This window comes from Delphinapterus leucas, chromosome 14 (assembly GCF_059928025.1).
Source record: "Delphinapterus leucas isolate spDelLeu-1000000601 "Yukka" chromosome 14, BTC_Dleu_Yukka2, whole genome shotgun sequence".
NCBI lineage: Eukaryota > Metazoa > Chordata > Mammalia > Artiodactyla > Monodontidae > Delphinapterus > Delphinapterus leucas.
In genome coordinates, this window is record NC_143142.1 from 47,567,168 (window position 1) to 47,578,813 (window position 11,646).

The 11,646-nt window shown below is 44.0% G+C and overlaps 1 protein-coding gene across 1 annotated transcript in view; it reads right to left on the reverse strand.

Moving 5' to 3' along the window:
- KLHL14 (kelch like family member 14) overlaps nt 1–9,059 on the reverse strand; it is a 100,591-nt gene extending 91,532 nt beyond the window's left edge. Inside the window, exon 1 of the mRNA XM_022586918.3 lies at nt 8,069–9,059. Within this exon, the coding sequence (XP_022442626.1) occupies nt 8,069–8,997 (929 nt within the window). The 5' untranslated portion in view covers nt 8,998–9,059. The remainder of the gene's footprint in view (nt 1–8,068) is intronic.
- Between the last annotated feature and the right edge of the window lie 2,587 nt (nt 9,060–11,646).

Below are 11,646 nucleotides of genomic sequence, written 5' to 3' on the forward strand. Positions count from 1 at the left end.
CTGGAAGGTACCAAACTCTTTGCCGCCTAGTGTTCATGTACGTACTCCTCTCTCAGCTTATGCCTTCCCCACCTGCAGACCCTGCCTTCCCCCAGACCCACTACTCTGGATATCTCATCTCTCAAAGTTCATCTTAAACCTCTTCTGTAGAGAAAGAACTCTTCGGCCACTCTGACAAGGTTACGGCACTGTGTTATACCGTTTCCCAGCAAATGGCACTTTTCCAATCTATAGCATGTATTACCAGTGTGATTAATCTGTGTACTTATTTCTTTTTCCTTATACGGTAAACCACGTGAAGTCACGAATGTGTCTGTCTTCTTCACTCTGTATCTCAGAGCATAGCACAGAGTTTGGTGTGTTATACATGTTCAGCATAAGTTTGGGTGATATTCCGTGGCAGAACTTCTTGTTAGTGGTAAATTCGACACATCATCCCAAATTCCCACCGTGGGCGTGGCACGGCCATGGGCATGGGTTTAGAAAATCTGCCCAAGGTCATGAAGGTCCCCTCGTTTCTCAGGTCTGCTGCCAGCTCTAATTATACTGAGAATCAAGATTTACAAAGAATACAGTTACATTTTCATCTCTTCCTGTTGGCATAACAGATTGCCCCTTTAAACCCTGATGCTTCTGAAGCTACTGCATTATCTAGCACAAGAACAAAGAGTTATTTATAAAACATCTTAACTCAGATTACAAATATATAATTATTGAACTGAATCAAATTATAGGAGTGAAGGGTCCATGACTGACCATTTTCTGCTTGTTGAAAAATTTTTTCTTTTGAGGAAAAGAGGGTTTTTTTCCTTTTAGTGGAACTTTGTCTATAACTCTGCAAATTATACGTTCACTATGTAGTGACTTAAATGCTTCTTAATTTGTGTTTATTAGTCCAGCGAATATTGAGCGTCTACTCTCCAAACTCTAGAATTTTCTTGCCCGTCCTCCTTTACTACTAGTTCTCTTTTTCTTTCTTTTTCAGATGGTTTATATCTTAATAATTTCTTTGATTTCCCATATTTCCTTGCATTTTTGTTACTGCTGTTTTTTCTTTTTACTTCCCGTTGATTTATTTTCTCTCTATCACAAATATTTGCTATTTTCATTTCCCAACTACAATAAGCTTTCTCTAGTGCCTTTCTGCCTTACTTCTAATGCTGCAAATAGTTCGAACCTGATTGTCATTAATACTTGCTAGTAAATAAGCCCTTTTGATATTTACAGTAAAATAGACATACTCACTATATGTTACAACCGGGAGTCCTTCCCCTGGTTAACTTACTGTCCTGCCCATATCATAACAGTGCTTATTTGTTTGGTGTTTTTCAGAGAAATCATTAGTAATTCATGCATCAAGGATTAACTTGGATGTTGATGGAGATGACATAGCACTGAATATATTTTCTGAAATTCCAAATGAATGACAGAAGGCATAAACACTACAGTGTAGCGAATGTTAAAATGATTTTCTTGAAACAAAAGATAAGCAGAATAAATTTTCAATTAGACTAATCTTATTTTCTGTTATTAAAACATACGAGTATTTTTATAATTCTGGCTTCTACCTGTTGTATTTATCACCTGTAAGTATCACCAATGTGAAGAGCTTTCTCTTGTCTTCACAGAAACAAAGCTGATAGCTTCTCTAGGACTCCAGTGCACAGAAATCTGGGGGCTGGGGGCAATCTCTTGGTTCCAATACAAGCTCCAAGGCTTTGTTTTGGTTTGTTTTATTTTCACAATTATTTTTCAAAGTTAAGCTGAAAAGTTTTTATTTTTATTGATTTATTTAAAATACATTGGCTCATCTTATTTTTAGTAAGTCAGTATCATAGTGATAATCTCAGCAATCTCATTATTTAGCCCCTTAACCTCAGAACTAATAACTGAGTATGGTAGACCAGTAGGAAAAAATCTGGGCTTTCTACTATCTTCTTCTCACTCTCCTTCATTGGTTGGGTGGTTTGAAGATGTGTTAGAGGGTTGGAACTTTTAATCACTACTGTGCTGTGGTAAAGCAAAGATATGGGAGGTGTAGATTGGAGTCTGCTTTTCATAGAGGCCATATTTACAATATGCACTCATAATAAGAGACTATTCTTCAGATGATGACAATTGACTCCCAACTCAACATTATTCAGATAATTGGACAACTTATTTTCTCTGAGCCTCAACTGTCTAATGTGTTAAAAGATTGAAAGGACTAGAAAGAATGTAAGTAATATGTCAAGCTCACTCACGGTAGGTGCTCAATTAGTGACAGGTACCATTATTACTGGCAAACAGCAGTTGTGTGCGTGTATGTGTGTGTGTATGCAATCATCTTTAAAATTACCTCCATTTTCATCTTTCATTGGCTTTGTCAGTTCACATGAAACTGAAACAAATCCTAAGTGTCCACCACAATTATATTTAAGACCAATACGCATTCATACTGAACTCACACTTTGGGGTCAAGTCCAGGCACTTGATCCAGTCGGGGAGATAGACACATAAGCCAAACCTACAGCAGCACGCACGCTCCTCCAGAGGTTACCCACTTTGGAGCAGGCAGGGAGGTTCTATAGACATACTCAATCCAGCTGATGCACTCAGAAGTCAGGAATCCTGCCAAGAATGCCCTTTGATCACAGCAGCTGGAGATACAGGTTGGCATTTAGAAGAATAATTGGTCACATGTTCATTCATATGCCTAGATTCATTTATTCGATATGTACATGTCAGTCTCAGAAAGCAGTGTGTTAAATGTACCTGGCTCCTCTACTTTCCTCCTGGAAATCATTAAAATACCATATCAATGATATTAAAGCCTATTTTGAATAATGACCAATCTATGTTAGTTGGTTCTATATCCAGTATGTTGGAAAAAAATGAGCAACGCATTCACTCTTTTAATTAATCACCATTTACCTTCCTGGGGTTGCTATTCAAATTCTTAAGTCTTACTACAGAAAGCTGAAATTTTAACTTAGCATGATAGAATTATTTAGATTTGAATTCCTTCCAAACAGAAGCAAGAACACCAGAGGGATTCTTTCCACTAGAATAAGGGCAAAGTTTTGTGTCCATTTTGTTCACTGATGTATCCCAAGTGCCTAAAATGGGTTTTGGCAAACTATGACTCACAGAACAAATCCAGCTTGCCTCCTGTTTTTATACAGCACCCCCCCAACGCAAAATGGTTTTTAGATTTTCAAATGGTGGAAAAGAATCAAAAGAAGAATCATATTTCATAACATGTGAAAATTACATGAAATTTCAATGCTCACAAATGAAGTTTTATTGTAACGTAGCCATGCTCATTCATTTACATATTGTCCGTGGCTGTGTTTGTGCTACCAAGGAAGAGTGAAGTAGCTGCAACAGAGTTAGTGTGACCCTGAAGCCAAGTATAATTACTATTTGACCTTTTACGGAAACAAAAAAGCTGACCTTTGGTCCAGAATAATACATGTCCTTAACTTCTTTTAAAGTCAGATACATTAAAAGTTAACCCTCACAAATGTCTTTCCAAAAAGGAAGTCTTAAACCTACATATAACTCTAGGGTCAATCACCAGATTATATGATAGAATAGAGAGGCTCATAGTAAGAAGCAGAACACCATGGATGAGAACAAGGACTCAAGAGTCACAACTGCTTGGGGTCAGACTTGGGCTCTACCACTTACCAGCTGTGCAGCCATGGGCAAAATGCTTAACTTCTCTGTACATCAGTTTTTCTATGCATAAAATGAAACAAATGATGGTACCCATCCCTTAGGGTTATTATGAGCATTAAATAACTTAATATTTGTAAAAGGCTTAGAATATCACCTGGTATGAAGTAACTGTTGTAAGTAAGGTAACATTTTTCACTGTATTTTTAAGATAAGAAAGTTGAGATACTTAGAAATTAGCTAAGGTAATGAGTGAGCCTCAATGTGTTCATAAGTATGGGGAAAAAAAACAAAGATGGGTTAAAATTTGAACATGTCCACTATTGTCAGTAAGTCCTCTGAGCCAATGCAATGCACTAATATCTACTCTAATTGCTTTTTGATTGTAGGATATAACTATTTGGCTTCCATATCTGTGATACAATTTTGTAATCAATGGTCCTGTTTTAGATAATAAACAAATTGTATTCTGAATGGTTGAGTGACTTCTGATACAAAATCTAACTACCTAACGAGTTCCTATCTGAGGGTATCAAATTGACATAAAGGGAAATCACAATTTAGAGGATGCATGGACACAAGATTAGTTTGCTTTGTTAAGGTTGTTATTCAGGTCTTAGGAAGGGAATCAATAGAAAATATTGTCCTACATTTAAAGAAACATTTTCTAAGCACCAAAACCAGGAATCAAAACTGTGCCTTAAGGAATTCTAATGGCTTTTTAATCATTGCAAGTCATTTTAGCAAATAGATAATTAGTATTTCTGATGTTTAAACAGATTTTTATATTAATTTATATGAAATCTTTAAATAGACTGTTTTGCAGAAAGTGAAATCTTTATAAGGTAGCCTTTTATCATCTATAAAATATAATCTCTTCAAAATTACACTTCAATACAGGCCTGTATACAGGACTGTAATAGCTGGTGATTAAATATTTTAAAAATATAATTATTTTTATGAATGCTTTTCTATTACAGGTGTTCTCCTGGAGGAGGTTCAATGGACTTTTGTTATGTGCAATAGTAACACAGGTTGAAGAACTTTTGGTAAAATGTAACACTGAGGCTTTCTTATTTTATAATTTTAGTTCCTTCAACTTTCACTAAACATTTATTTAACTGTTACATTGTGGGAGGTGCAATGAAAATGTAAAAGAGAAGTTAATTAAGCCAGTCCAATTTGATTTATTTGGGACAATTACTAAATTATGCATAAAGATTTAAAAAATACAAATAAAAAAACTTTTTGGGTTACTTAAGCTAAACTTACACTACAAGTCTTTTGATATTTACTTTTTAATGCACTAAATGTTGCATGTCATGTCACTCTATTAAATTTTTTTGCTTTAGAAGCCTTTAATAATGACTTTCCCAGAAACTTTTTCAAAACTTATTTCTTAAGTGTCCCATTTCTTGCAATAAAGCAATATGAAAATAAGAAATAAGACTTCAAAATATTTTAATTTTTGTCCATCCAGGTCCTGTGGTCTTAAATTAGTTATGTATATACTTTAATATAAGATAATAAGTCTATTATTTTTAATATCCTTAATGCTTAGTTTGCTAAAATAAAATATGAATCTGAGTATAAATGTCATAATCAGAAAAACTAAGCAACTAGGATAAAAAAATTAATTTGCATATTTATAAAGCCTCTATGTTTGGTTTGCTTTATTTTTCTAGACTTAATAAAAATTCAAAATTACTCGATAATTTAAAAAAATATTTAAAATATTGTTATTATATTAATAGCCCTACATTCTTTAGATAACATGTATTCTTAAACAAGTAAATTCCTTCTGAAGTTATTCTATATGCTTGTATTTTGAACTTATTCCAACAGACTGGCCAATTTAAATTTTCCCACTCCTTCTCTGAATTTGAGGAACTCTTTCATATTTAGACTACAGGTGGATAAAAAGTAATAAATACAATGCCCTTCCATTCAATTGTCTTCAATAAAAGTGATGCAATTTCAAAAACAATTGTTTAACACACTTATCCCTCTGTTAGACTACATGTAAGACTGAGAGAACATTTTTATATTGCTCTGATGCTATAACAAATGGGCTGATATCATACTATTGGTTGCAACTTACAACATTTTTGTCTACATTTAAGTTAAGATCTTGGTGGTTATTCTTGCATTCTTTCTGTGAATTAAAATTAGAATAATGTAATTAGTCCCTGAAATTAAAATGCTTCAGTTACTAATAATGGAACAAAGTCTAAATTATATTACTTTGAGATCAACAATAGGTTCACATGAACTATTTTCCGTATCTTCCGCTTTTAAAGGAAAATACAGTTTTCTTCCTATGGCAGAAGTATCAGATTCTTGCAGCATCCATGACACTTGTAAGCATTCAGTGGTCAGACGCCACTACATATCCTTCAAATGATATGGCCCAGTGAAGCTGGACGGTGTCGTCACGGAGCCAGGCAGCCTAGTATCTCAGCCATCCACCAGGACAGAGCCAGCAGGCCCCAGCTGGCATGCTAAATCCAGACTAAGGTGGGAAATGGATTTTGCATTTTGAAAGTCAACTCTTCCAACACTGAAACCTAGGACATATTTATCAGGTAAAAGTGCAATGAGGACTTCAAGCTTATTTATTGGATCAAATTTATAATGCTTATTTCCCCAAATTACTCTTAGAACAAGTTAAATCTTAATTTTATTATCCTTCTGGGTTTCTGAATTTATACTAGATTGTACATTTAAAAAATATGAATAAATGTATGTTCAGGACTATAACTTAACAGTATGATACATGCTAAGTTAAGTATATTTGTAAGTCACAAAAGTTAAAATAACAGAATATTGATCACCAATGTTCCTTGGTGTGGTAACATTTGCCTGTCACATTAAGCTTACCATCTTGATTTTTAGGCAAATTGGAACTCTTACAAAACAAAAATACATTCCATGTTATTGTCGCTTGGACTCCTGTGTTCACTATTCAATCACATGAGTTTGGATCCTCGTTTGTGTTATTGTCTTAACTGTCATGTTCTGACACTACAATTCATTTCTTGAAAATAGTAGAAAAATCAACTTACAAGATTTCTAAGTTCAAGATTTCCCATGCCTCCCGTGGGCCTCACCTGAATACAAGTGCTCCCTAAACAACTGTAGAGAATATCTTCCAGTTTCCTAAAAGTTTAGTTACCTAGGTCTGGTAGAAACATCATGATGGAAAAAATAAACATTTAATTCCATAAGGCTGCAGAAAGTGGACCCCATGTTTAAGACATCGTTCTGAGTGGGAAAAGGCCACGGTGGATTCTTAAACCATGTACTTTCTAACAGAGCACTTAGGTGGATTAGACTGGGATAGCCTGGCATCTGGAATCATGATGTTTTATCATGAGAAACTGAGAAGATACTGCTTCTCTTTTCTAAAAAGAGAAAGCAACCCTCTGCTAGGGCTCATTAAAAAAGGCGTTTAAAATTGGAGCCAATAAAACATGATTGCCAATTCCAACAGTCTTTTTCTTTTTAATCTCAGCAGCATTTTTCAAAGGCATTGTTTCTCTCTCAACTTTGACAGGAAATCCCACGTTCAATACACACAGGGGACACATTCTAAATAGCAACAACAACAACAATAACAACTCTCCAACTTCTTTGTGACTTCGGAGCAGGCACAGACCTAACTGCAGCTAGATGACCTTCCCCTACTCTCAGTTTTCAACTGTGCTTCCCTCTGACGTGGGAACTACTAGGCAGGATTCACTCTGACATCCCGAATCCTCTTGCTTTGCTGTAAGGAAAGGTTTTGCTTTTTCATAAGATAGAAAAGTTTGCCTGGGTATGGGATGCCAGAATTTCTAACAGCGACCCTAAAAGACAAAGCCTTTCAGAGCTCTAAGCAAACCCCAATCGCTGAAAAACAGAAAATAACTTGAGTGTCAGAATGAATGAAAGCTTTCCTCCTCGAGCATCGCCTGGCACTTCTGCTTGCCCAAGGCAGGAAAGAGGGGGACTGGGGTGGGGACTTCTCATCACAGAACCCTTTTTCGTAAGTAAGCATATTTTGAGATGTAGAGGGAAGCCTGGATAAAAAGGGCTCCAAAGCTGTACTTCGAACTGCCTGGCCTTTGACCCCACCTGCCTGTCAGTTTCAGCCCGCAAGTCCCACATCTCCGGCTCTGGGGATATTGAGAACGTGGGCTTTCTAGAGCTCGGGGATGCTGTGAGGCCAGTTTCCTGTTGACCTTTCAGGGACTCTGAAATCAACTTTCCCCACGCAGTCAGAATTGTTTGTTTTCGTTTGTTTTCAGCCTGCCTGAGCCTCCCGCCCAGCCCACCCCTATCCTCCTCCTGCCTGCCCCCTCCCCTCCCTCCGGCCTCTCGCCTCCCCCCCACCCCACCCCACCCCCCCCGCTTTGTTGTCTCATACCTGCTGGCCAGGCTCTGCCTGCAGTGCTGCCTGAAGGGCATCAGGTGGTAGTTCATGGCGTCCAGCAGCAGCTTCTGGCAGACCGGGTCGGTGCGCATGAAATCCACTGACTGGACCCGCTCCACCAGCTCGGGGGCCGGGATGAGAGCGAAGCGGAGGCGCTTCATGAGGTCGGGCGCGTACTGCATGCGGGTCTCGCGGTCGTGCTCCAGCCACAGCACGGACATCTGGAAGAGCGCCAGCTCCGACTCCACGGGGGGCGGCAGCGAGTCCAGCAGGGCGCGCATCTCCTCGAAGTTGAGCAGCAGCACATCCTCCACCAGGTACTTGTTGGCCAGCTTCTTGGTCTCCTCCAGGCCGTGCAGTGCGGCGATCTTGCACACTTGCTTGTAGTTCTGCACCGAGATCTGGTCGTTGAGGAACTGCACGCAGAGCTTGGTGACCTGGGGGATGTGCAAGATCTTGCTGACCGACAGCACCTCCTCCACCGTGTCCAGGGAGAGGGTCACGTTGGCCGTGTAGAGGTACTCGAGCACCAGGCGCAGCCCGATGGACGAGCAGCCCTGCAGCACCAGGTTGTTGATGGCCCGAGGACTGGTCAGCAGCTTGTCGTCGGGGGAGGAGGAAGGAGTCCCCGGCTCCTCCTGCGGCGGCGGCGGCTGTTGCTGCGGCGGCTGCTGGTCCTTGGGGGGCCCCAGACCGTCCTGGCCGCCGACCCCTCCCCCGAGAGGGGGGTGACTGGAGAAAAGCGATCGGAAGTACTGCGAGCAGGAGGCCAGCACGGCCTTGTGGCAGTGGAACTGCTGGCCCTGGGCCGTCAGGGTCACGTCGCAAAACAGCTGCTTCCTCCACAGCAGATTGAGGCCGTGCAGCAGGTTGTCGCTGTGGCTGGGGTCGAAGGTGGAGGTCCGGTCCCCGGATCTGGACATGGCGAGCTGACTCGGCGCACCTGGCTTTAAACCCTCCTCCGACCTGGCAGACAGGGGTGGGGGATGGGAGGGAGGGGAGAAGGGTAGTGGAGGGGGTGGGGTGTGGTCGGCGTGGGGACGGGTGTGGAGGGGAGGGGAGGGGAGGGCGAAGAACCACAATCAGTGCTCAGCTTGGCCTCCGGACCCCGACCCTCGGAGGAGGTCTGAAGGCGCTGGATCCGTGAGCGCCACCAGAAGGGCCCTGTCTGGGGTCCGGGCGCCCGTTCTGCTCCCTACTACGCCTCCCGCCGCCGCCCACACACTTCGTCCCCCACTTTCCTAAAACCACCCGGGCTCGGCTCTTGGCAGCGACAGCGGTGGCAGCAGCGACGGCAAAGTGGCGGGTGAGGCCGAGACACCCCGTGGGCTCGTGTCCATGCCCGGTCGGGGCGGGGAGAGGCCGGGGAGTGGGGAGCAGGGGGGTGGCCCGAGAGCGCAGAGGCGACCGTCGGCGGAGCTTCCAGGTCAACTCGCGCCCGCAGCTTTGCTTTTCGCACTTGGTCCAGTTTTGGGGGGTGGGAACGGGGACACGACAGGCGTGCGGGCGGGCAATACTTAGCCCTCCAGAAGCTGGGGACCCCTTCGATTAGCCGTGCTGCCCCGAGAAACTCCTAGACTAATAGTCTGAGGGAGCAGATAAAGCCCTTTCTTCTCCCGGGAAAGTGCAGCGGAGCACGGTGAGGACCAGCTCAGTGGACTAGGCAGAGGCGGGAGCTGTCCTTATCAATTCTAGCTCATTTCCCTCACCCCGGCCCTGCCTGCTTCCCTGCTTCGCAAACTGTTGGCTTCCCAGTCACCACTCAGTTTTGCTAATTTTCCAGAGACGCCTTTAAACCTGGCAGGAGAATCCCTCCAGCCCCAGACCCCCTCTCCCCCGCCTTCCCCCACCTCCTGCATTTCAAAGCGCGGAAGTTCGGGCGTGTATCTCCCCTTCCCCCGCGGGGCGGCACCGAGGAAGATGAGGAGGAAGGCAGTGGAGCTACTGGGGTGGATTTAGAGCAAGAGCCGGGAGGCCCGGTGGGATTCGTGTGGACGGTTCTCCCTCCCAGGCACTGGGCGCAGTGGCTTTAACTCCTGTAACTATGAGAAGTTCAAGTTAACCGGCAGGTATTGGGGGAGGGGCTGGGGGCTATCCGATGGGGGGGGCGCGCAGTTCGGCGCGGGATCTCTGGATCCAGCGTTGCCGCCGAAGCCGCAGCTTCCTTCAAAGCCCCTCAGCACAGCCCCCCCCCCCCGAGCCCCCCAACTCGGGCACCCCGACTCCCCCGGCCCTGGAACTACTTGTGCAAAAAGTCTGAGCCGCCCGCATCCAGGCGGAGAAGGGCAGGATGGGGGGGGTGGCGCGGCGAGATCGATGCGCCAGGTCCTTAACGTGTAATTGCACCTTCTAGGGCTGAGCAGAAAGGGACCCTTTGCCCACACCCGGCCCGCGCGCCCGCCAGCCCGGGAGAACCGCTGCCGCCGCCGCCGCCCGGCTCAGAGGGATCCCGCCGGACCTGCGCCTTCCACTGCGGCTCACTCTGCCCTGCCTGGCGCCAGTCCTGGATCGCCGGCTTCCTATTTCCACCGGACTGGGCTCCTCTCGACTCACTTTATCATCCCGTTCCAGGTGGACCCTAATCTCCCGCGAGCTCCCTCCCCCGGCAGCATCCGCACCCCCCCCCCGCCCCCAAAGCTCTGGCTCTCCTGAAACATCTCCCAGAGTCTCTCCCTTTAAGTGGACTCGGTCATACCTCCCTCTCGCTACCCCCGCTTCGTTGTCTTCCCCCCCACCCCATCTTTTCCTATTCCCCTTCCTTCTTGCTCTCCTCCTTTGCCTTCCCCCCTCATCTGCTTATTTCTTGCAATAGGAGTTTTATTCCTTATGAGCGTTTGCCACACAATCAACCCCCACCCCTCTGAAAGACTCCCTTCCCGTCCCTCCCCACGCGGCCAACAACCCAAAAGACACAACAAAATACACACACAAGGCAGACACAAGGCCAGAAACTTACCTGCTTTCAACCAGCTGCAAAGTCAAGGCTCACTTAAGCTCCCCCCCAAAAATCAATTGTCCTTCCTTTTTAAAGGTTTGCTCTCTCCTTGGGAGGGGGAAAACACCTTCTGGTTCCCAACTCCGGGCAGTCACTCTTTACAATTTATTTTGTCGTACATCATTTGATCACCATGAATTAGCAACAGCAAGAAAATGTAGGAGAGGGAGAAAAGAGAGAAAGAGAGAGGGAGAGAGAGAGGGAGAGAGGGGAGAGAGAGAGAGAGAGGGAGCAGAGCTTTCTGCAAGAGAAGAAGAAGAAAAAATGTACGTGTGACAAATTATGCTACCAAGAAACAACACATCATTATCCTTGGGCCTGGGGCTCAGTGAGTCGTAACGAGAGTAATAGGAAATCCACGGTTGGGGAGAGAAACGGTCGTGCTTGGCCAGTAGAGAGAGACCATACAGGGGGATGGATGCTGGAGAGACTCGCAAAATTATGGCTCAAGGCTATTGTAAAAATTGTCGAGCGTAAATGACTGCGATTTCAAACATCTTTGGAAGAAAGAAGGGGAAAAAGCGAGCCCCCCCTCCCTCCCTCTCCCTCTCTCTCCCTCTCTCTTCTCTCTCTCTAT